This window comes from Vulpes lagopus, chromosome 21 (assembly GCF_018345385.1).
Source record: "Vulpes lagopus strain Blue_001 chromosome 21, ASM1834538v1, whole genome shotgun sequence".
Lineage (NCBI taxonomy): Eukaryota > Metazoa > Chordata > Mammalia > Carnivora > Canidae > Vulpes > Vulpes lagopus.
Window position 1 is genome coordinate 41,990,168 of NC_054844.1, and position 24,600 is coordinate 42,014,767.

Here is a 24,600-nt window from a genome sequence, read left to right on the forward strand (position 1 = left end):
CATCTGCACAGTTTAAATATCAACTGTCACATTGTTAAAAAGATAAAATCCAGTAAATTTTACTTCCAGGAATGTATCTTAGAGGTACATGCAAAAAACTTACGAAGATGCATGTTCAAATGCGCTTAACCTAAACATCCATAGGGAATGGCCATCTTTAAAAAAGAATGATGTATACTATGAATTCTAATAATAGAAAGATGTTCAAGATATGTTAAATACAAAAAGCAAATTGCAGACCGTTAGTGTAACATGAGCCCATCTGAATATTTGGGGGGGGGGGGGGAGGGAGGGAGGTACTTTTAGCCATGATTATCTATCTATTTATCTATCTATCTAAAGATTTTATCTACTTATTCATGAGAGACATAAAGAGAGAGAGGCAGAGACACAGGCAGAGGGAGAAGCAGGCTCCATGCAGGGAGCCTGATGTGGGACTCGATCCTGGGACTCCAGGATCACATCCTGAGCTGAAGGCAGGTGCCAAAACTGCTGAGCCACTCAGGCGTCCCATGATTCTCTCTTTAGAGTGGGACTAGGAGGTAAGTAAGAAGGTAACCCTTCTTTATGGTTTGAATTTATCACTTTGTGTATTATTTTCATAATAAAAAAGCTAGTTTAAAATTTTCATTTAATTGAAAGGATCAGTAATAGTAAATAGATGTGACTCTTAAAAGCAAGTTGAGGGATCCCTGGGTGGCGCAGCGGTTTGGCGCCTGCCTTTGGCCCAAGGCACGATCCTGGAGACCCGGGATCGAATCCCACGTCAGGCTCCCGGTGCATGGAGCCTGCTTCTTCCTCTGCCTGTGTCTCTGCCTCTCTCTCTCTCTCTCTCTGTGTGACTATCATAAATAAATAAAAAAATTAAAAAAAAAAAAAAAAGCAAGTTGAATAGCAACATTCTATCAATATACCAACTCTTACTAATTGTATAGCATTGGCACTATAAATACTTTTTGGAGCTAAGGAAAGCCTAAGCAATTTTCTGGTTAATTTAGGGATCTGTGATTGCAAACATGTATAAGTTCATTTCTTTTTTTTTTTTTTTTAAAGATTTATTTATTTGAGAGAGAAAGTGTGCACAAGGTGGGAGAGGGACAGAAGGAGAGAGAGAGACTCTCAAGCAAACTCCCTGCTGAGCACGGAGCGAGAGCATGATCTGAACCGAAATCAAGAGTTGGACACCCAGCTGACTGGGCCACCCAGGCACCCCCAAAAAATTCACTTCTAAAATAAATTTGAGATTACTCTGAAAAAAACTCTAATCCTAAGTAAACTAGTAACTGTAATTCATGGTAAATATATTAAAAAGAATTCTGTATATCATTTGCAGTAACGAAGAGTCACAGATTCTGAAGGGACCTTAAAAGTCATCTAGCCCAACCCTCCTAACCTAATATTTATATAGAATTAATAAAAAAACAAAAAACACCACAATCAAAAAAATAATAGCAGCTTGCTGAGGAAAGAACTGACTTCTCTGAAACTGAGAACAGTCCAAGGAATATAATACAACCAGAAATATCCCCCTTTTCAAACAGGGACATCTGGTAATCAGTACTTTCATTAAAAAAGTATTTTGGCCTAATATGTCAAGTTGCCCAGGGCAGTTTTTAAAAGTCACTTGACTTCATGTTCAAAGTTTTCAATTTGTTTCAAACCAAAAGAAATCAGACCATACTGTGGGTTGATTTTAATGAACAAAATTATCTGTATAAAAACATTTAAACTTTATCAAATGCTTTAAAAACACACACGCACAGATCCAAATCCATTACATAATCTTTGAACATTATCTCTTTTCACCTCAACATGAGTGAAGGGACTTCTGGATAAAATTCTACATGTGAAAAAAAGACAACCCATAGTCTCACACATGTATGCACACACACACACACACACACACACACACACTCTCTCTCTCTCTTTAAGAACTAAAATACTTGGGAAAAGTGTGACTGGGATGGGAATGAATTTCTCAGAAAGCTTCTATAAAAGAATACTACACAGGTAAAAAGTTCCTATGCCAAGGGAAGATGCAGAGAGGGGAAAGAGAAAGCAGGGCTTAGCCAAACTCATTAATAAATAGTTTGAGAAGCTCATTCAAGAACAGTGAATTGGGGGAGTTACAGAGGACCCCTCATTTTCACCACCTCAGTCTGTGAATCTGATAACCGATGATGCTTCAAAAGTACGTTACGTTCTCGGTTTTTTTTACAGGTCTTGATCTATTCATCATTATTTAGGTGTGGTTTGTCCCTGTCAGCGGTGGATTCCTCAGTTGTCATGCAGTGCTCTGCTGTCCTATCCACCAGAAGAGCCATGGTCAGAGACGGCAGCAAGCGTGACATCGCAGCTGGTGGTTAAAGAGCCGAGATTGCCCGGGTTTGGATTTCAGCGACACTATGTGCTAGCTGCCTGTCACTCGGCAAGCTCCCCAGCCACTTTAGGTCTCCGTTTCCTCACCTTCAATTAGGGATCATTATTGCCTACTTCATAGAGGATTGTTAAAGAGGAGCTCAACAAGGTAATCCACTTAAAGGATGTGTCACACTACGAGGCACAAGCAAATGCTCAGTAAATGTCAGCTAAAATTACTATTAGTCTTGGTATTACAGGGCAACCAAAAGAAAAATCCTATTTCTGTATTTCTCCTCTTTGGTGAGGTTTTCAGGGGCCAGCTGTGGCAAAAGCCAGTACATATGATGCAAAAGAGACTGAGGATCTAGTCTTAGGAATATAGATGTTCACTTTTATATTAGAAAAAAATTACATGGCTCCATATCACAAAATTTAACATCTTTCCATTAAACATCACACAATTCTCATCATCATTATGCCCTACAAACACCCTAAATGGTGTGGAGTTTCTAATGATATTCAACAACAACAGAGTCCATAAATTTAACTAAGAAACGGCTTCGGAAATGCACATTGGGCAATAATCTGTGTGTGCCACAAGAGCACGGCCCACAGATGGCTGGGGTTCTGCTTCTTTGGCCAGGACTCCCCCATACACAGTCGGGTGGGTCAGGTTCCTGCAGACCTTCAAATCTCCAGGGGCGAGCGACTCCCCTCAGGAGGGAAGCTTCCAAGAGGTGAAGGAAGCAGCAACCACTGAGGATGGAATGCCCGGCACCTACTTCAGTATGATATGATAGCTATCATTGGTTTCTGCTGTAAAAAAAAAAAAAAAAAAGAATAATCTTTAGTCACTTCTAAAACACAGCAGGAGGAAAAAAATATGGTAAGGATCTTTTGAGAAGGGAGGAAAGGAAAAAACAGCAGGACAAAGGGCAACATACTTAATTAGCACAAAATGCTTACAGTAAATATGCATTATAAAAACAATGTGCTTTAGTTCCTCATTTGTCCACAGAAAATGGGAGGGAATGGGAGAATCATCAGTTACACTTTGTCTACCCTGATGATGGCAAGAAGCCAATTCATACAAAGGAATAATCTCCAAAGCTGTCACTTTCCCCACTTCAAGTATGGTGTTAATACTTTCCTTTTCTCCTCAAAGAAGTAAAACCATGAAAAAAAAATCTCAAATTCCATAGAGAGAGGCATCTGTCTTACTATTTTATTACCTTTCATTGTGTCCAGAATAAAACAGGCTTCTTCCTGAAAGTTCTGTATCATCTGAGAAAAGCAAGAAAAGTTGCTAATTATTAAAAACTTGGGTTTGCTGCATTTCTTCAGACTATATGGCTTTTCATTATATTGGATTTAAGGGAAAAATAATCCTTTGTTTTGTGTTCTCTCGTTCAGCTTTTAAGTTTTAAAAGCTTAACAGTCTAGGGGTGCCTGGCTGGCTCAGTTGGTAAAGCACACAACTCTTACTCTCAGGGTTATGAGTTCAAGTCCTAAGTTGGGCATTGGAGCCTACTTGAAAAAAAATTTTTAAATAAAAAAATAAAAATAAAAGCTAAGCAGTCTAAAACAACTGATCTTAAAATAATAGTATGCATTTTCCTGGGTTAACCTCAAGTTCTAAGGGTACTTGGACACTGATGGGCTCATTTGGGAAAATCCAGGTATGTATCTTCCATATATACTCTTACCCCAAACCATGCAAGCGCCTCTTTGATTTCCCCTACCCACTTTGCCTTCTAAACTCCCTTCTCTCATTTTATAAAATAAAGGCATAAGTTTCACCCTCCTGGAATCCTACCAAGCTGCCCTGCCCCAGGGTATAAAAGTCCCCAGGATGCCAAAGTGTGACTGTTAACGTGAACTTTAATGACTGGGTAACAAAGTCTTATGTGAGTCACATGGTTTCTAATTCTTTCCTTGCACCAGAACCGAAGACTGACCTAATCACTGTCAAATGATAGGTGAATCAAAATAATTCTTTGTAACATCACTATATAATTTCTGGCACCTAACGCCAAAAAAAAAAAAACCAAAAAAAACCAGTGATGCTGTTATAAAAAACTCCATCCATTCCTCTCTGTCAATTTGTGGGAATCAGATTCCATAGCACTTATATCTAGGAGGATAAAACAGAAGGAAGTGGTGCTGAACTCTTTCATTCTAGAAATCAGTAGAGAGTATTCATCTATACATGAATTAATGTGGGCAATCCCATCCATCTCATTAATAGATACATTTCTAATACATTTTTCTTAATGTTTAATAATTTATCAAAACATGTAATACATTTATGTTTGATTATATAATTACGGTGATCATTCTATTCCGAAGAAATAATTTTTAAATTTTAGTGAAATTCTTTTGTTGAAGCAAATCTGTTTCAAAGAAATATGATACAATTAATAAAAGATGTTTGAGCATAAAAATAGGTTTTGGAAAGAAAATTCTATGGGAGAAGTGAATTGAAATAGGAGCTCAAGGAAACAAAGAAAGGATACAAAAACTTAAAAATTATATCCATGTATTTCTTTAAGACAGTGATGGTGGTATTAAATCACTCTTCTATTTAGGTTACAAGGAATATAGTTAGAATAGTGATGTAACCATTTCATTTTTAAAGGTTATATAATATGCCCAGAAATGACATATTTTGCAACTATTTAAATTTAAAACAAAAAAATTTTTAAGTCAACCTAAAAATGTGCAAGAGGATACGTGGTTTTTAAAAATTATTTTAGAAAGTAAGTAAGCAAAAACATTGGAAAAGCCCTGGTCTAATCAACAGAGCTCTGTGCCCCCGTAGGACTGCTCTTGCTCCTGTCACATGCCCTGACGAATTGTCATGTGGTGGTTCAGCTGCACCGAAAGTCTACCTCGTCACTAATGAGCACATGGATTCCTGTTGGCCCCTGCTTGTAGATCTGGCTGATTTGGCGAGGGGAAATGCTGAAAAGCTGAGCAATTTTTTCTGTCAGTTCAACAGCAGTCAGTTCTTCTAGATAGATGGCGTGGTACACTGCAAAAGGGACAGAGCAATGGCAGTCAGTACACGTTTCTCTGCTCTTAAAAAGGTAATCTGATTACTAGGAACGCCCACTTTTCTAAAGGACTCAGAGTCAGACTGCCTGAGTTCAAATCCTGGCTTAGCCACTTGCTAGCTGCGTGACTGCAGTGAGTTACTTAACATCCCTAAGCCTCCTTTTCCTCATCTAAGTGTTAGTGATAACAGTAAGCCTACTGTAAAGTAGAGATGCCGGTTGTAAAAATTAAAGCATGTAAATGTGCTGAGAATAGAATATATATGAGGAACTCAATAAATGTTAGCAATTACCATTATTCTAGGAAATGCTGAAACTGCTGTTGGAGGAATTCCCATGGCACAGGCTCATAAGTCATCTCCTCCCCTTTCTTAACGTGTGTCCTGGCCTGTCCAGAACGACCTACCGAAGAAAGTACCATTTGAGTCTCCATCCTCATGCTTCTGCTGTTGCTGCTGCTGCTGTTGCTGCTGCTCTCTCAACTGCAAGGATTCCTGACAAACATAAATGGTTAGCCTTGGGCGCACCATCCTGAGGAGGAAAACAAGGTTGTTAGTCTTACGGTTTTCGTGGGAAGCACGTTTTAAGGGAGAACTTGTGTGTCTACATTAACACTATGGAGTTGTGGAGTTGAAAACTAACAGCCTGTGGACTAAGGAAGCTCATTTGCTGTTTGATTAGCTCTTCATTGGGGTGCATGTGAGCATGTGGGTGTGTGCCCACGTGTGCGTGTGTACATTTTAACTGAATTTGTTCCAACATCATATAAACCTCTGAAATTCTGGCTTTTCTTGAAAAATTAGACCTGGCAATCTGAGACCCTCATTCTTACAAGAAAACAATCGGCTGTTCTCCTTGCATGATGCGTGCATTCTTTAGTATACCCCAGATTTGACTGTTGCTCATTATTAACATGTAGCCTCTGTAGTCATTTGAGCTTATGATCTTTGATGTAAACCTTAGAAATACTCAAAACGTGTGAGCCACTGTTGCATGGGTCCAGTTCAACGTATACCTTCTCCTTAGAAGTGCCACTATAAAACAGGGAATATTATTTCCCTCAATTACCTTCTCCTAAGTAGTCTAATAAGACTCCTGTCCATTCTTACTTCTTAGACAACGGTATTCAATTATCTGTTAATCTGATCATCTCATTCCTATTTTTAACTGTTCTTTTATTTTTTAAGAGGGCGTGGATGTGTGCACCCATGAGTGGGGGTGGGGTGGGGTGGTCAGGAGGTGGGAAGGTGGCTGGAGGAGGAGCAGAGGTGGAGAGAGAATCTTAGGCAGGATCCACATCCAGCATGGAGCCCAAAGAGGGGCTCCATCTCACGACCCTGAGATCATGACTTGACCTAAAATCAAGACTTGGACTTAACCGACTGCACCACCTAGGAGCCCCTTAAATGCTCTTCAAATAATGTTTTTAAAAAATGAAAATCCATTCTTTTTTTCTCCAAATCATGAACTTCTGAATTTTTCCTTTCTTTAAAATTTTCCAAGATCAGAGCCAACCTGATTCAACATTTCTTGTGATATACCCAAACAAAATACTTCACAATCTGTTTCATTAGTTAGTCACTGATTTGGTTCTGTGGCATTAACCTGTATGTTTTTTCCATTAATATTGCTGCCTATTTCAAAGTGTAAATCCCAAATAAGGACTACAAATTGCTCTGTATTATAGTTTGTAAGTAAACACTTAAGTAGTATCCTCTCCAATTCAAGAATGACCTCAAGTTAAATTGGACTTGGGGCCTTTGCACCTGTTGTTACCTCCTGCCCAGAGTGTTCTTCCATCATATGACCCCACAGCTTCCATCCTTCTCATAATTCAGTGTAAACACCCCCACCTCAAAGAGGTCTTTCCTGACCATATTCTGGGTACTCTATAGGTTATAACCTTGTTTTTGTTTATTTCTTTGGTTTTCCTTCAAAGCACTTTTTACTATTGAAAATACTATTCATATTTTTATCTCATTCCACATTAGAAGGTAAACTCATAATAATGAGTCCCTTGTCTGTTTTGCTCACCAATGTATCCCAAGAACCTAAAATAGAACCTAGCTCACAATAGGGGTAGAGTATTTATCAAATGCAAAAACTACCTAGAACTGAAAAATAGGATATCATGGGGAATTCCTTGGATCAGCTATAGAAAAGGGTATTTTTCATATTCGTTGATTTGGTACACAGCTGGCATTCAAAAAGAATGTTTTGACAAAATGTAGTTAGCTGTGCAGAGAGTAGTATGGACAGTCCTGAATCCAAACCCATTTGAAATCCAACCTCACTGATATTTTTACACTAATTACATACCGGCCTTTTAATGCATTAAAAAGTCTGATTCCATCTGCAGGGCCACAGATTTGGATCACATCATCTCTAGTTAGTTTCAATAAATCTGCCCCTAGAATAAATATAAGAAAACGGGTCATAAAGGCAAAGACTGTCTTTGTAATGACCATTGAAATGGTTATGTTATGTTACAGTCCATAATCTTTTGCATAATACATAAGCCTCTCCATGACCTGGCCCCTGTTTCCTCTCCCACCTCAACTGCCACCCAATTACCTTACCCACTTAACCATATGCTTTCATCACACTGATGATATCCAATGAACAAGCTGTTCGTCCAACCTAAAATATCCTTCCACTGTCTGACCAACAGACTCTTCCTTATCCTCCAAGAGTTACCTTAGGCATTATACATGTTCCCTAACCCCAGACACTCCCCCAATACCTTGCTTTGTACCACTTATCTACTGCATCACAACTATTTTTTTTCAGGGCTTTATTTTGATTTGATTGGGGTTTTTTATTTGTTTTGGGGTTTTTCTGATACCAGATGATGAATGATCAAAAAGTATGCCTTACCCTTTTGTGTATTCCTACCATACCTGGTACCCAGAAGGTGCTAAATAAAAGTGGAATGTACAAATAAAATACAATACAGTGATATCAAGGGGGAAATTTCAAACTACCTACAAATGCCCTTGATAAAATACTGTAAGGAATATACATTTTAAAAAGTATTGTGTAGAATAAATATTTTTAAATTAAAGTAAGTTTAAACTAAGAAGTCTTTCCTTTTAAATATTCACAGCACAGATGCAGCTGGTGAGAAAGTCTGAAGGGTTCTATAAAATTCACTTAATTCTAAAAATGCACAAAGATCTCTTTCTCTCTCTCTCTCTCTCTCTCTCACACACACACACACACACACACACACACACACACACACACACCCTCACATGTATACTAGAAGGCCGTAGAATGTAAAGGAATATCCTGTGCTGAGAAAAACAATAGGACAAATAAATTTAACCTGAGAAGTTTGTAAAAAGCCTTGTGAACGTAGAAAAACGATTTCGATGCAACCACTGCTGAGCTTCCTGAGGTGTGGTTGTTGGCAAGAGGTTCTGAAAGAGAAAGCAAGCATTTCCCCCCCCCCTTTTTTTGGTAACTAAAGAGATTTATCTCTTACATCATTAGGTAACACAAAGCCAAACACACCCACACTCAAGCCTAGTTTGCTTGGAAGTTGTTTATACCTCATTGATCTTCTTTCCCTGACCATGTAAGAAGCCTATGGAATTCCATTCTTATCTTCCTTACTAGACTGTAAGCTCTTTAAATGCAGGGGTCCTACATTAACTTGTTTCACATCTCTCGTCCCTAGCATAGGGTCTAATTCATAGTCAAAATTCAATAAATCTCTGTTCAATGAATAAATATTACTCCTTAAAAGTTGGGCATTTCTACTGAACTGCAGAGTCATCAAAGTATTAGTAGACATTGCAAATAACTTACATTTAATTTTAGACTTACATCTGTGACTGGAGGGGGTGGCTCTGGCTGGTGGTTTGGTGAACCATTTCTAAAGAAACATTGAAAATGAAAAGGATGAGTCCATGACACAAACTAGAGTTCATCACTGATTCTTCACCCTAATAGTCTAAGCTAGAGATATTTTTTCTTTTAAGATTTTATTTTTAAGGGCAGCCAGGGGTGCTCAGTGGTTTAGCACTGCCTTCGGCCCAGGGTGTAATCCTGGAGACCCAGGATCGAGTCCCATGTCAGGATCCCTGCATGGAGTCTGCTACTCCCTCTGCCTATGTCTCTGCCTCCCTCTCTCTCTCTCATGAATAAATAAATAAAATATTTTAATAAAAAAAAAAAGATTTTATTTTTAAGTAGTCTCTATACCCAGTGTGAGGCCTGAGCCTATAACCCTGAGTTCAAGAGTTGAGTGCTCCACTGACTGAGCCATCTAGGCACCCTCAAGCTGGAGATCTAAAAGAATCGGTGCTGTTGCATAAAGCACTCTTAGTCTTATAGTCAATACTTCTCTTACCTAAAACATGACTCTTAAATCTTATATAATTGCCTAGGAGTGCATGTCTGGCTCAGTCAGAAGAGCACGTGACTCTTGACCTTGGGGTTGTGAGTTCAAACCCCACACTGGATGTAGAGATTACTAAAAAAAATAAACTTTAAAAAACATTACAAAAAAATTGCCTGTAAGTAGACTGCATAATCCATATGTATGGTAAGAGATTTTGCTTTCAAAACATACTCTTTTTCTTTTTTTGCCTTAGCTGCAAAATTCAAACTCAGTATTCAAATTTAGTAATTAACTTATCACCAGGCCCAATTATCTATTCCCTCTATAACTCCTACCTATTTTTATTCTTAATTGTTATATTTTGAATATTGAAGCTACCTTAATTACTTTTAGAAGCAGACTGAACATAGAACCTACATTGAAAAACAAACATTACAACCAAAAAAAAATCACACATTTAGTAGCCTATTTCAAGTTTCAATATGACTTACGTAAAATATGTGTTAAATGCTAAGACTAAAGATAACTTATTTTAACTGGCATAGGCAACTGTACAGACTTTCAATTATCTCTGATGATAAAAGACAATAGAGCAAGATTAAATATATCCTATAGATAATTATAAAATTTCATTTTGGCTATCATCTTAAACCTTCTTCCCAAATTATCAAAGATCTATAATTATTAGGTATTAGGATTATCTTAAAAAGTAATAAAACAGGAGTGCCTGGGTCACTCTGTTAGTGAAGCATCTGCCTTTGGCTTGGGTCATGGTCTGGGGGTCCTAGGATTGAACCCAGCATCAGGCTCCCACTCAGCAGGGAGTCTGCTTTTCCCTCTCCCTCTGCCCTTCTTCCTCCCTGCTTATGCTCTCTCTCTCTCTCAAATAAATAAATAAAATATTTTTTTATATCTTAAAAAAAAGGTAACAAAACAGATTTTCATATTTGTACAACTATATTTCAGTTCCTTAGGACCACACTAGTGAAAGTATGCACAGGAAGTGAAATGACCACAAGGTAAGCAGTGACAGAAGTGAAAAGCCCAGAAAATCAGTCTCTGAAGTCACTACAAATGAGCCATAAATGTTGTTTTCTTTTTTTTTTTTTAATGGTGTTTTCCAATAGGAAGAAAGAAGAGGAGGAGAAAGGACTGCATAAAACTCTTTTCAATCACTTTTGAAGATAATCCAAACCTCAGCTAATCCATGGATCCATCAAAGAGTGACTGAATAGAAGGACTTATTGATTTAGAAAGAGCTTCTATATGAGAAGATAATGAGAGAAGACATATTTAGGACAAACACAACCAAATTTCATTTCCCACACTTACCCTTCCCCAAGAGAAAAACTGCTGTGGGAACTGTTGAAGCCAGGTGATGGGGAATTATTGACATATGTGATCTCGGGCCATGGAGAACACTAAAAACAAAGAACAACTTAAATACTGAAAAAGTACCGGTGACCCTAGTGTCCCACCAAAACATTGTTACTTGAATAGCACATCTTCATCAGCAAATCTTAACTGCACTAGTAAATCTTGACCAGGCTAGAAGTTGTGGGTTTTATTTTGTTGTTGTTGTTGTTGTTGTTGTTTTCCAATTGAGATATAATGGACATACAACACTGCATTAGTTTCAGGTGTACAACATAATGATTTGATATACATATATAGTGCAAAATGATGGGATTTTCTTTTGAAAATAAATTTGGAATAAATTGAATTTTGAGAATAAATTGAGAATAAATTTGAAACCATCACCAAAAAAAATCCTTCACCTCTGTAAGTATAGTTGTCTCATAGGAAGGCTGATATTTCTCCTTTTCATGAGGTGTTCGTTTCTCCATTTTCTCCCGATCTGTTTTTTGCTTCCTGTCTGCACCTTTGGGCTAAAAAGAGAAATGTTTTGTTTTGACTCATCAACTGACATTTGACCCAACAATATTATTTCTAAAGTTTAAACAATCACATGTGAAACAAGGATGTATGTATAATGATGTAAAGACAAGATGGATCCTTGCATCTAAGTCTGAAAATAGGAAATTTAACTGTGTGATGGAATTGAAAAAGAATAAGAGACCTAGGGACACCTGGGTGGTTCAGTCAGTTGAGTGTCCGCCTTTGGCTCAGGTCAGGATCCCAGAGTCCTGGGATCGACCCCCGTGTCAGACTCCCCGCCCAGTGGGGAGTCTGCTTCTCCCTCTCTCTCCCCAGCTCGGGCTCTCTCTCACAGTCTCTCTGTTAAATAATAAGAGATCTATAGCTATGGATATGGATCTCTAAAGCACATAGCAAACTGAAAAAAAGCAAGCCTCATAACAATTCATACAGTACAGTCCTATTTATGTTTTAAAGACAAGAAAACATGTGTATACTTAGGTACACGTATATATAAAAGCATGGAAGGGGACTAGAAGGATACATGTGAAAATATGACCATGGCGACCTCTGGGAAAGGTTGGGAAGTAAGGGTAAAAGTGGTAAAGGGGGACTTCAGTCTGAATACTTCTGTATTAATTAATCCTTTGCAATGAGACTACATTTATCTGTGTGATAAAAACGAAGACCAAAATAACAAAAGAAAGTCAAGTACCAATGTAATCAAAGCTATCAACATTTCATAATTTTGTGAGCTTTTACAAGAGCTTGTAATTTCAACAGACTTTAAGAGCTTTCAGTGAAAATCCGTGTTTTAGCCTCTACTTCCCTGTCCAAGTTCCCCTTCTCCCATGCCTATCCCATATAAATTCATTACCAGGCATCTCAGGAATTATTATCTCAAGAACTCTGGCCTAGACTAGTTTTCACAGTTGTTGAAAAAGGAAAAGTTAACTTTCTAACTTTGTAATTAATGTTAAAATTGAAAAATGAGGAAAATGGATACATGACGCCCAGGAATACCTTGAAGACTTTGATCTGACAGCTGGCTGAGTGTAAGTGCTCAGTATACTCCCCATTTTCATTTTCCTTGAAGGTATCAATTTGTACTCGGAACGGCACTCCCTTTTCTCCTCCATGCTTCCTCATAGTGAACTCTGTGCTAATGCAGTGTACCTACAAAGAATACAACATCCAGGTTTCAGTACTGCTAGCTAGCCACATCAGTCAACAATATTTTTTGAGCAACTACTAACAGCAAACCTTTAAAAACACTATGAACACCTATAAAAAAAAAAAAAAAAAAACCTTTCATGCTAGGGGCACCTGGTCGGGTCAATGGTAGAGTATATGACTCGTGATCTCCGGGTTATAAGTTCGAGCCCCACATTGGGTGTAGAGCTTACTTAAAAACATCTATGTAAATAAAATCTTAAAGAAAAAAAAAAAAAAAACCTTTTAGGGATGCCTCACTTAAGCGTCTGACTTTTGATTTCGGCTCAGGTCATGGTCTCAGGATAGGGAGATTGGGTGCTATGCTCATAAGGAGTCTGCTTGAGATTCTCTCCCTCTGCTCCTCCCCCTGCTTGCCTGTACATCCTCTATCATTCTCTCTTTCTAAATAAATAAATAACATCTTAATAAATAAACTTCTCTTATTGATCTTAAAGAATGTATATTCTAAAGGAGGAAATAAGGAAAATTAATTAGTTACAAATGAAACAAAGTAAATATACAGATCCAATGCTAACAAAAGCTACTAGGAGGAACTACGTTCATTAACTGCTTCAGAGAATACAGAGTTAATATAAAAGAGAAATGATTTCTGTTAGTAAAAGTTTCCTGCACTTTAAGGTAGAGTTTAAAAAGCAGAGGCACCATTCATGCTGGGAAAATAGCAAATATGAAAGGTCACAGGTAATAGTGGAAAAAAAGGTTTGCAAAGGTTTGCTTGCTACTGCATAAAGTGAAGACTTTGGTGAATCTTAACAGTGAAACCTTGACTGATCAAATATTAGCTTAGGTAAGTTAATTGTTTAAACTCTCAATTTTTAACTTAAGAGTTGTTAATTTCTCTAAGCCTCCAAAACTATTTCTACCCTACAGGATTATTGCTGAAATTTTTAAATAAAATAATATATACAAACTGTTTACTTAACACAGTGACTATCTAATGGGACATAATAAACCACAGCTTTCTTTATTACAAATAATAATTTTAAAGGAGGGACGCCTGGATGGATCAGTGGTTGAGTGTCTGCCTTTGGCGCAGGTCGTGATCCCAGAGTCCTGAAATAGAGTCCTGCATCGGGTTCCCTGTGAGGAGCCTACTTCTCCCTCTGCCTATATCTCTGCCTCTCTCTCTGTCTCTCTCATGAATACATAAATAAAATCTTAAAAAAAAAAAAAAAAAGAATTTTAAAGGAATTTACCCAACAGACATAATTGGATATATATAAATAACTTTTTTTTTTAAGATTTATTTATTTATTTATGATAGACATAGAGAGAGAGAGAGGCAGAGACACAGGAGGAGGGAGAAGCAGGCTCCATGCCGGGAGCCCGACACAGGACTCGATCCCAGGACTCCAGGACCACGCCCTGGGCCAAAGGCAGGTGCTAAACCACTGAGCGACCCAGGGATCCCCCCCACCTTTATTTTTATATAAACAAACTTTAAGCATAAAGATGTTCAAAATAACTTTACAGATAGTAGGGAAAATTTAGAACAATCTAAATAATAATAGGGAAGTCATAGTGTATCCAAAGAATGGAATATTATACAGCCATTGGCAAGCATCTTTTTTGTTTGCTTGTTTTTTGTTTTGTTTTGTCATACAAATAAATAAATTGGGGAAATTAAAAGGGCAATTCAAAAAAAAAAAAAGGGCAATTCAGACATTCCTCATTGCTCTCAGGCAAGTGTTGAGGAATCTAGACTTGATAGGCTAGAATCCTGTAAAATTTCAAATTCAACATATTTTATCCTTCAAGAAACAAACTGGGTGGCTCAGCTGGTTAAGCATCCAACTCTTGATTTCAGCCCTGGTCATAAACTCAGGGTCCTGGGATCAAGCCCTAAGTCAGGCTCTATGTTCAGCAGGGAGTCTGCTTGGATTCTCTCTCTCTCTCATCCGTCTGCCCTTCCTTCTGCTTCCTCTCTCTGTCTCTGTCTCCTAAATAAATAAATAAATCTTAAAAAAAAAAAGGAAAAAAAAGAAACAAATTGGTAGCAAGAGATGCTCTTCATAATGGGAATCCCATTTGCAATGCCCTACCTGAATAAACACAGATGTCCTCTTTGCCGGGTCCCACAGGAACTCCACTGTATTCAGTTGGGTTGGATTAGCTCTAGGATCGATTATACCCACAGACATTGGGATATCTGAGAAACAAAATGGTAATCATTGAACAATTCTGAGGGCCACTGGGTTTAAATAAGATAGCACTGACTGTTTTATTACTGGTCCCTAGTTACTAAGATTTTTATGTATCACACACCCTAACCCTCTTTTTGCCAATGAAAAGGGTTTGATTAAAGCTAAAATGGACCTAAGTACTTTCTTTCTATCTTTTTTCCACTTTGAAAGGTTTTTTAAATAAGACAATTTAAACACAGTTTCCTTTTAATTTGCCAAAATTCTACTTAAAGATAGATTTAGTCTACACACTAGCTCCAGTGTCATGAAAATTGTAACTAAATCTGCTTCACTTACAGTTTTAAGATTAGTGTTACTGATAGAAGTATACTAAGGAGATTGCTATAGAAAGATAAAGCAGAGTGTCTGAATAAAGGCAGAAGCATTGTATTACAGATAGAAGTGGGAAAAATTTAACATAGAGATTGATGCTGGCCTTAAAATTATCAAATAACCCTGCTATAATAGAGGAACAAATCTGATACTCAAGAGGGAAGCAAAAATTAGCTCTGGTAGAATTCTGCTTTCCATTCTACATAGCATATAATCAAATATCATTTCCTGACTTCTATTAATATTCAAACTGGGGAGAGAAAGCCGGGCTGATATCTGTAACTATACTACCATTTTATTCCCAATTCAAACAAGGTATTAAGTGGGTCCAACAGTGTCAGTTGTGTTGGATTTATCCTAAGGTCAATTTGTCAAATGGATATCAGGATATCTGTATTAGAATCAGTGTTTTCTCAGGTCAAATTAGTAAGTACTTAGATTTGTTTAACAACTATATTTACTAGTAGGAGATAATAACCAATAAGAGATCAAAAACATAGATGCCAGTATTAAAAGTACATTCATGAAGAGAGACAGCATGTATGTTTGTAAAGGAACTTCCCTATGATTTAAGAAAAATAAATTCTACTCTGTGTAGCAAAGCAGTAGGGGAAAAATCTAAACTGCAAATCAAGAGACATAGATTCTAATCCTAGGTCTCTTACTTTAGGTAAAACAAACCACTAATTTGCCTCTCAGTTATTAGTAAAATAAAAGAATTTGTAGCATTTGGGGAAAAACCTGGCCCCTTTTATACATATACAAAATAAAATATCAGACCCTGAATATCCAAAACAATCTTGAAAAAAAGTAAAGTTGGAGATGTCACATTTCCAGATTTCAAAACTTCCTACAAAGTTACAGTTATCAAAACAGTGTGGTACTGACATAATGATGGAGACACAGACTAAAAGAACACAACAGAAAGCCCAGAAATGAGTCCTCACATATGGTCGAATGATGGCTGACAAAGGTACCAAGACCATTCAGTGGGGAAAGAATAGTTGTTTCAACAAATGGTGTTGGGAAAACTAAATATCCACGTACCCGGAATGAAGGTGAACTCGTACATCGTATACAAAAATTAACTAAAAAATGAATCAAACACCTAAATGTAAGACCTAAAACTATAAAACTCTTGGCAGTATACATATATACTTCCAAGTAAAAGCTTCGTTGGATTTTGCAATATTCTTAGATATGACAATAAATGCATAGGCAAGGCAATAAAATTAATTAAACTGGATTACATCAAAACTTAAAACTTTTATGCATTAAAGGACATTATGAACATAGTAAAAAGACAATCCACACAGAATGGAAGAAAATATTGCAAATCATATACCTGATATGGGATTAATACCTAGAATACATAAAGAATGCCTACAACTCAACAACAAAACCAGATTCAAAAATGAGGAAAGAACTCGAATATGCATTTCTCCAAAGAAGATATATATATATATATAGCCAATAGGCACTTGAAAAGATAACCAACATCACTAATCATTAGAGAAGTATAAATCAAAACCACAATGAGATAACCACTTCATATCCATTAAGAAGGCTACTATTGGGATCCCTGGGTGGCGCAGCGGTTTGGCGCCTGCCTTTGGCCCAGGGCGCGATCCTGGGGACCCGGGATCGAGTCCCGCATCGGGCTCCCGGTGCATGGAGCCTGCTTCTCCCTCCGCCTGTGTCTCTGCCTCTCTCTCTCTCTGTGACTATCATAAATAAATAAAAAATTAAAAAAAAAAAAAAAAAAAAAGAAGGCTACTATTAAAAAAATAGAAAATAGTACTTGTTGGCAAGGAGGTAGAGTATTTAGAACCCTTGTTCACTTCTGATGGGAATGTAAAATGTGTAGCTGCTATGGAAACAGTATGGTGGTTCCTCCAAAAAATTCAAAATAGAATTATATATATGATCTAGCAGTCTCATTTCTGGGTATATACACAAAAGAATTGAAAACAGAGACTGAAATAAATATTTGTATACCCACGTTCATGAGCTGCATTATTCACAGTAACCAAAAGGTAGAATCAACCCGGATATCTACTAAAGGATGAATGGATAAACAAAATGTGGTGTATATACACAACGGAACATCACACAGACTTAAAAAGGAGGAAAATTATAATGTGTACCACTATATAGATGAACCTTGAGGACTATGTGAAGTGAAATAAGTCAATCACAAAAAGACAAATACTAGATGATTTCACTTATCTGATGCACCTAGAGTAGTCAAATTCATATAAACAAAAAATACAATGATGGTGGTCAGGGGCTGGGGAGAAGAGGGAAGGAGGAGTTATTGTTTAATTAATGGGTACGGAGTTTCAGTTTTGCAAGGTGAGAAAAGTTCTGGACACGGATGGCAGTGATGGCTGCATAATGTTAATGTACTTAATGTTGCTGAATTATTTACTTTAAAATGCTTTATAATGGTAACTTTTACCACAACTAAATTAAAAAAACAAAAACAAAAAAGTCATCCTAAAATAATGGATGCAATTGTTATAGAACTGAAGGATCTACACTTCCAACTTCAATTTTGATATTATCGTCCCAGTAGTTTTTTATACTTAGTCAATAAACATTTCAGGGTATGCTAATTGAGCCCCTAGCATTCTGAATCAATGTAAACATCAAGCAAAGAAAACCAATTCTTGGGACACCTGGGTGGCTCAGCAGTTGAGCATCTGCCTTCAGCTCAGGGTGTGATTCTGGGGTCCCAGGATGGAGTCCCACACTGGGCTCCCTGCATGGAGCTTGCTTCTCCCTCTGCCTGTGCCTCTGCCTCTCTCTGTGTCTCTCATGAATAAATAAATAAAATCTTAAAAAAAAAGTAAAAAAAACCCCCACAATTTTCAGACCACACTTTTATAGACATTTCCTGGGCAAGAGATTCCCTTAACTCACCAATATCAAGAATTCTATCTCCAGGTCGATTCCACCTCCAGCCCTCCAGCTGCTGATGTTCAGTATACTGCAGTCGTCGGTCATGGAACACTACACGGAATATACTCTGAAAGGAAGCAACAAAATCAAATGAGAGTGGGATCCTTTAAAAATCAGTGCTGATAAAGGAAAACTACCAGAAGTCACCTCCAGTTGGTTTCTAGATACAATCTAAAATTATTTTTCTTAAGATCTGTTTCACTCTAAAACCCATGCCATACTAAACTCTTCTCAGGGTAAAATTTATAATTGCTCAGATATAATCTCTATAGTTAACTAAAACCATATTTAAAACTTGGCTTAGGGCATCTGGGTGGCTCAGTGGTTGAGCATCTGCCTTTGGCTCAAGTAGTGATTTTGAGGGGATCCCTGGGTGGCTCAGTTGTTTGGCGCCTGCCTTCGGCCCAGGGTGTAATCCTGGAGTCCTGGGATCGAGTCCCACATCGGGCTCCCTACATGGAGCCTGCTTCTCCCTCTGCCTGTGTCTCTGCCTCTCTCTCTCTCTCTGTCTCTCATGAATAAATAAATAAAATCCTTAAAAAAAAAAAAAGTACTGATTTTGAGATCCTGGGATCCAGTCCCGCCTCAGGCTCCCCACAGGGAGCCTGCTTCTCCCTCTGCCTATGTCTCTGCCTCTCTCTTTAAAAAAATATATCTTGGTACATCTGGGTGGCTCAGCAGTTGAGCATCTGCCTTCAGCCCAGGGCATAATCCTGGAGTCCCGGGATTGAGTCCCACATCGGGCTCCCTGAATGGAGTCTGCTTCTCCCTCTGCCTGTGTCTCTGCCTATCTCTCTGTGTGTGTGTGTGTGTGTCTCTCATGAATAAGTAAATCTTTTTTAAAAAATTTTTAAAAATAACAATAGAAATAAACAAAAACAAAATCTTAAAAAAAAAAATTTGGCTTAAACATCAGTCCTCATGGATTGGGCAAAAAAAGACTCTTATTGGAAGCATTTATACTTCTCCCTACTGTTACCATGTAATATCCAGCTCAGCTCTTTGGGTATATATGAAAATCTCACCAGGTTCCCTGCTTGCTAACCCACCATGCAGCACTGAGGGTAAGCAAGGGTTAAAGCTATCAATTTTCTTTTTGTTACTCTTATTTGTGGAGGTGCTTATTAATATCCCTCCCATCAACTTTTATAGTTGTTAATCAAATTCCCCTGTCCCAATTGTGCTGTGAATTCATTGCTGTAAGTCTAGACTAAGAAAACTGTTGTTTGTCGATAGTAGTTTCTGTTTTTCTTGCTACTAGACCACGTATCCAAAGAGACACTGGAGCTTCTCTAAAAATCTCAAGGTGGTTACTCTATTCCACGCCAAAGAGCTTCAATGGACCAGGAGACTACTTTGACATGGAATGGTAAGCCTTCTGTTTTTACAGCTCTATAAAACCCATGTGAATGGGTGGGCTCACTCGTACTCCAAAGAAATAATGGTTTACCGCTCTGCCAGCAAATTGTAGTAGGTAAGAGATACCACCAAGCCCTTTATGGAAGCAAAAGAACATTACCCAAAAAGGGTCAATAAAAGGATATCGTGCAGAGGAATGATTTACTCATTTTCTTTTACCTTCACCAACTTGCCATTAATTTCTGGAAGTTCTCCAAGTTTCCTATTGTCTAGCATACGAATTTCATAAGACTGTCCTGGAAGAAAAAGTAACTACATATTATATTCATAGATTCAGATTCAGAAAGAATAAAATTCAGCTGGTTGAATATACAAGAGTATAATATTATTAGTATTAGTAACAACTATAATCCTTTACTATGTGCCAATAACAGTGTTAAGTGTTTTCATATATTATATCATTAACGATACAATTCTCAAAACTATTATCAATCTCACTTTTACAGATAAAAGAATTGAAATGTAAAGAGTTTAAGTAGCTTGTCCAAGGTCACACAACTGGTCAATAGAGCTGGGTCAGGATTGAAAGAGGGAGATAGGAACTAAAAACGGGCAGGTACACAAAAGAAGGTAGTAATACACATCAAATATGACATTAAATGGTCACACTAGAAAGATGTACTTTTTACATATAAGTATACCTAATAAAATATCATCAATCCAGCAGATCTTCAATAACACTAACAAATAAGGAAGTATCTAACCTTGATTGAGATACGTCAGAGTTTCATCGTGGAGTTTCACAGCTGGAGAGGTGGCAGCACAAAGCACATACTGAAAAGGCAGGATTTTATTCTCATTATCAGGGGGCAAACTTGATTCTTCTTGCTTAAAAATGGGCAATGCAAGGACATCACTGAAATAAAGCAAACAACTTAGGTTAACATCTGACAGTGGTGCAAAAGTGGATTTATGTTGACACAATTTAACTGCAATTTGCTTTGGAAAAGTATAAACATTACTCACTTTGATAAAATTTCTTCCCATTCAGTTCAGATTACCTGCTGTGCTATCCCCCTCACCATAACAATGTGGACAATGACAAATATTCACTGCTAAAGCCATTAAGACAGGGGTTCCTAAAAGGGCTCTGAAAATTACATGCAGAGTTCCAAAATGTCAATTTCGGACACTCAGTAATGTATTTGTTCTTAGAAAGGCACCAACTAGGGACCCCTGGGTAGCTCAGTGGTTGAGCATCTGCCCCTGGCTCAGGGAGTGATCCCTAAGTCCTGAGATCGAGTCCCACATTGGGCTCCCCTCAGGGAGCCTGCTTCTCCCTCTGCCTGTGTCTCTGTCTCTCTCTCTCTCTCTGTGTGTGTGTGTGTCTCCTGTGAATAAATAAATAAAATCTTTAAAAATAAAATAAAATAACAATAATTTTTTTAAAGGCACCAACTGCAGTTATCTTTATAACCCTATTAGCTGATCTATGTGAGGACTAAAACAAGACTCAGAATTAATTCCTAGGAGCCACTTGAAAATGACAAATCAACGACCAGGATATATTTCAAGATCAGCTTACATTCTGTGCAATACAACTAACTAAAAGTGTTGTGTTTCAGTCCCTAAAAGCCTTAGGCAAATCTTAGACAACCTCTCTAGTCTTCATTCCTTCATCTATAAAATGGGAAATCACATTCGCTGGTCTAGAATAAGTATTTTGGAAACCATAAGGGACTAAAATTGATGTACAGGATTAATAATAATTTTTCCTCATAAACTCTAGTCATGGATTAGTGGGAAAGAATATCCTGGGCCCTCTTCTGGAGACCTACTGCTGTGATCAATATTTGTCCCAGACCAGACTTTAAAAGAATCTTAAGAGATGTACCAAATTAAAGAGTATTTCCAATTATCTCAAGACATGCCACAAAATTCTCAAAATAAAATCTGTTTTAATTAACTGTAAAGAACTTCTGTATGTATTCACTAGAACTACTAAAGTTAAAAAGAATGACAACCCAAATGTTGGCAAGGATGTGGAGCAACCAGAACTCCTGTTCTTTGCCAGGAGGCGTTTAAAGTAACAAAAGCAAAAAATAAAAAAATAAAATAAAATAACAAAAGCAATTTAGAAAAAGATTTGGCTGTTTCTTATAATAGTAAACATCTATCTGCCCTTTGATCCAGTGATTCTACTCATAGATACCTATTCAGGAGAAATGAAATTATAAGTCCACTCAAGGCTTGTACACAACTGCATATGGCATAAAAGCAAAAATTGGAAAGAATCCAAACGTTTATAATTAAGAAAACTAGATGCACAAACTGTGGTATATTCATACAATGGAATACCAGCAGTCAGCAAAAATGAAGGAATGCAACAACATGGATGAATCTCACAGACATAATACTGAACAAAAGAAGCTAGACAATAAGAATATATAATGTACGATTCCATTTATATGATGTTCTAAAATAGGCAAAACCAAGGAGAACAGTGGTTTCCCGACAGGGCAGAGATTGACTTAGAAAATATACAAGGGAACTTTCTGGGGAGATAAAAATGTTCTATACAATGCTAAGTGTGTGGGTTACACAGCAATTCTTTATATGCATTCTCAGCAATATGCATTCTCCCCAAAAGGTATGGAATTATGACATTCAGGTAAAAACAACCATTGAAAAGAAAATGGCTGAACTCATGTAAATCTTAGAGACATTATAAATTCTTATTGGAGAAAAAAATAAGCAGAAAATGTTCTGACTATTGTCCTAACAAATCCACAAAGGAGTAATGAAAATTTAATGGCATAAATGCTTAAAAAAAAAAAAAAAAAGAGAGAGTGGAGAGGGAAGAGAAAAGATATTCCTCTTTCTGCTGATGTCTAAATAGCAAGACTACATGTTATTAGTTGAATCAGGGCACCCAAGATGCAAACCAGTTTTGTTTTTTTTTTAAAGATTTTATTTATTTATTCTTGAGAGTCAGAGAGAGAGAGAGAGGCAGAGACATAGGCAGAGGGAGGAGCAGGCTCCATGCAGGGAGCCCGACGTGGGACTCAATCCTGGGACTCCAGGATCATGCCCTGGGCCAAAGGCAGGCGCTAAACCACTGCCACCCAGGCGTCCCGCAAACCAGTTTTTATGAACAGAAGTTTCTTGTTGCTAAAAAGTATTTCAAAGGCTAGAAAAACAAAGGGTGCTTTCCTCTCCCTGAGGTCTGGAGGTATATATGCTTTGCTCAAAGAGTTGGGGTTGAAGGGAGAATGTGAAGAATCCTTTTTTCTGCCCATATTAATGTCAAGTGAAACATACTACTGATCCTTTGAGAAATACTGGGTTTTCTAAAAAAGTACTCCAACCCAGTTCTTCCACTTCTCAAAATGAGGAAGCTACCAATGCTCTCACAACAAATAGTACAGAAAATAAAGCAAAACACTACAAAACTTCAGAAACATGATGTTTGGGAGACTTTGTTGTCCTATCATGCTCAATAAGTATCTCAATACATATCATTCTCAAATACACACATCTGATGATTCCTTGAAAGATTAATGAAGATTATCAGGAATCAAGGCAAATCGGATTTTGCAACATAGCAACAGCTCAACCTTTTAGAGTGTAGGGCGTTTTTTTCTTCTTCTCAAATATTACTACCTTGCAAGGCTAATACACAGCAATAGTCCCTAGTCTTCTCAATATAATGTGGCTTTACATCTAACTCCTCATGACTAACCAAAGTACTGTCATTTCATGCTGAAAATTTTTAAATTTATTCTAAAAGTTACCCCTAAAATTAACTCACTCAAAACAGGCAAACTAAATACACAAAATTTTATATTCTCATCAGAGATATTAAGATCCTGAAACCTCAAATATATTTGAGTTACTCATGTTCTTGCTACACTACATTTCTTTTACCTTGCTGTGGGAGCAAGAGTACCATTCAGTTTCACATTCCTAGGGACAGAGGCTAAAGGTCACACTGGTGAACACAGCGCTAGGACTCTGTCTATAGCAAAGCAGTAACAGATTAAGTAAGCAACAATTTTGGAAATGCAAAAGTCTGCTCCTTCTTAGAGGTAAACTGAGCATTGATTAGGAAAACCCACTGTGGTGGAGTCTAAGTAGTTGATACCAATGTATAACTTGGCATTTTATTACATTCTCCAATTGCTTCATGTATTCTAAGTAATCTTTACACCCAATATGGGGCTTAAACTCACAAACCTGAGATCAAGTGTTGCATGCTCCACCGACTGAGCCAGTCGGGCACCCCAGCTTCATGTATTTAATTCATTTCAATGAAACATAAGCTATTTGAAGGAGTAACTTTTCTGTACTAAGCAAGTATTTGTGGATGTGATTTATAATTTTGCTTGCATTCTCCAGAACACTCAGCAGTAGTACACCATGATCATTTTGGAGTCTGACACCTCGCCATATCTCTGATCAAATATAAGGTACAGGGGATCCCTGGGTGGCGCAGCAATTTAGCGCCTGCCTTTGGCCCAGGGCATGATCCTGGAGACCCGGGATCGAATCCCACATCGGGCTCCCAGTGCATGGAGCCTGCTTCTCCCTCTGCCTATGTCTCTGCCTCTCTCTCTCTCTCTCTCTCTCTCTCTCTCTGTGTGTGACTATCATAAATTAAAAAATAAAAAATAAAAAAAATAAGGTACAGAAATCTCACCTGATAAAAAGATAAGTTGAGTATATGTTAAAAATGTGCATCGCCAAGTGTAAATTCACACCACAAGTGGAAACACCAGAAAGCATCTGAGTGAAGGTAACAGAGGAACAATAGCATAATCAGGAGTGATCTTTCCTGTATGTAACTGGGATTCCATAAAGAGCCGCTTCATGGTCTCCTGAG

General features: G+C 37.6%; 1 protein-coding gene and 1 long non-coding RNA gene across 8 annotated transcripts in view; one reads left to right on the top strand and one right to left on the bottom strand.

Moving 5' to 3' along the window:
- Positions 1 to 1,678: 1,678 nt before the first annotated feature.
- TFCP2 (transcription factor CP2) overlaps positions 1,679 to 24,600 on the bottom strand; it is a 58,754-nt gene continuing 35,832 nt past the window's right edge. For 2 of the 7 annotated variants that reach the window (XM_041736093.1, XM_041736099.1), the window contains 14 exons: positions 20,483 to 20,634; positions 19,938 to 20,014; positions 18,321 to 18,426; positions 14,922 to 15,028; positions 12,667 to 12,819; positions 11,544 to 11,654; positions 11,098 to 11,186; positions 9,231 to 9,297; positions 8,746 to 8,839; positions 7,737 to 7,827; positions 5,824 to 5,948; positions 5,253 to 5,395; positions 3,594 to 3,645; positions 1,679 to 3,177 (listed from right to left, as the gene is read on the bottom strand). In XM_041736093.1, coding sequence (XP_041592027.1) covers positions 3,140 to 3,177; positions 3,594 to 3,645; positions 5,253 to 5,395; positions 5,824 to 5,948; positions 7,737 to 7,827; positions 8,746 to 8,839; positions 9,231 to 9,297; positions 11,098 to 11,186; positions 11,544 to 11,654; positions 12,667 to 12,819; positions 14,922 to 15,028; positions 18,321 to 18,426; positions 19,938 to 20,014; positions 20,483 to 20,634 — 1,405 coding nt within the window. In that variant the 3' untranslated portion in view covers positions 1,679 to 3,139. The remainder of the gene's footprint in view (positions 3,178 to 3,593; positions 3,646 to 5,252; positions 5,396 to 5,823; positions 5,949 to 7,736; positions 7,828 to 8,745; positions 8,840 to 9,230; positions 9,298 to 11,097; positions 11,187 to 11,543; positions 11,655 to 12,666; positions 12,820 to 14,921; positions 15,029 to 18,320; positions 18,427 to 19,937; positions 20,015 to 20,482; positions 20,635 to 24,600) is intronic. The other 5 variants (XM_041736095.1, XM_041736094.1, XM_041736098.1 and 2 more) reach the window with 5 other exon arrangements.
- LOC121479952 lies at positions 5,833 to 11,517 on the top strand. Its single transcript, XR_005984865.1, has 3 exons — positions 5,833 to 5,965; positions 10,732 to 10,784; positions 10,893 to 11,517. It is a non-coding gene; the product is annotated as an uncharacterized LOC121479952 (long non-coding RNA).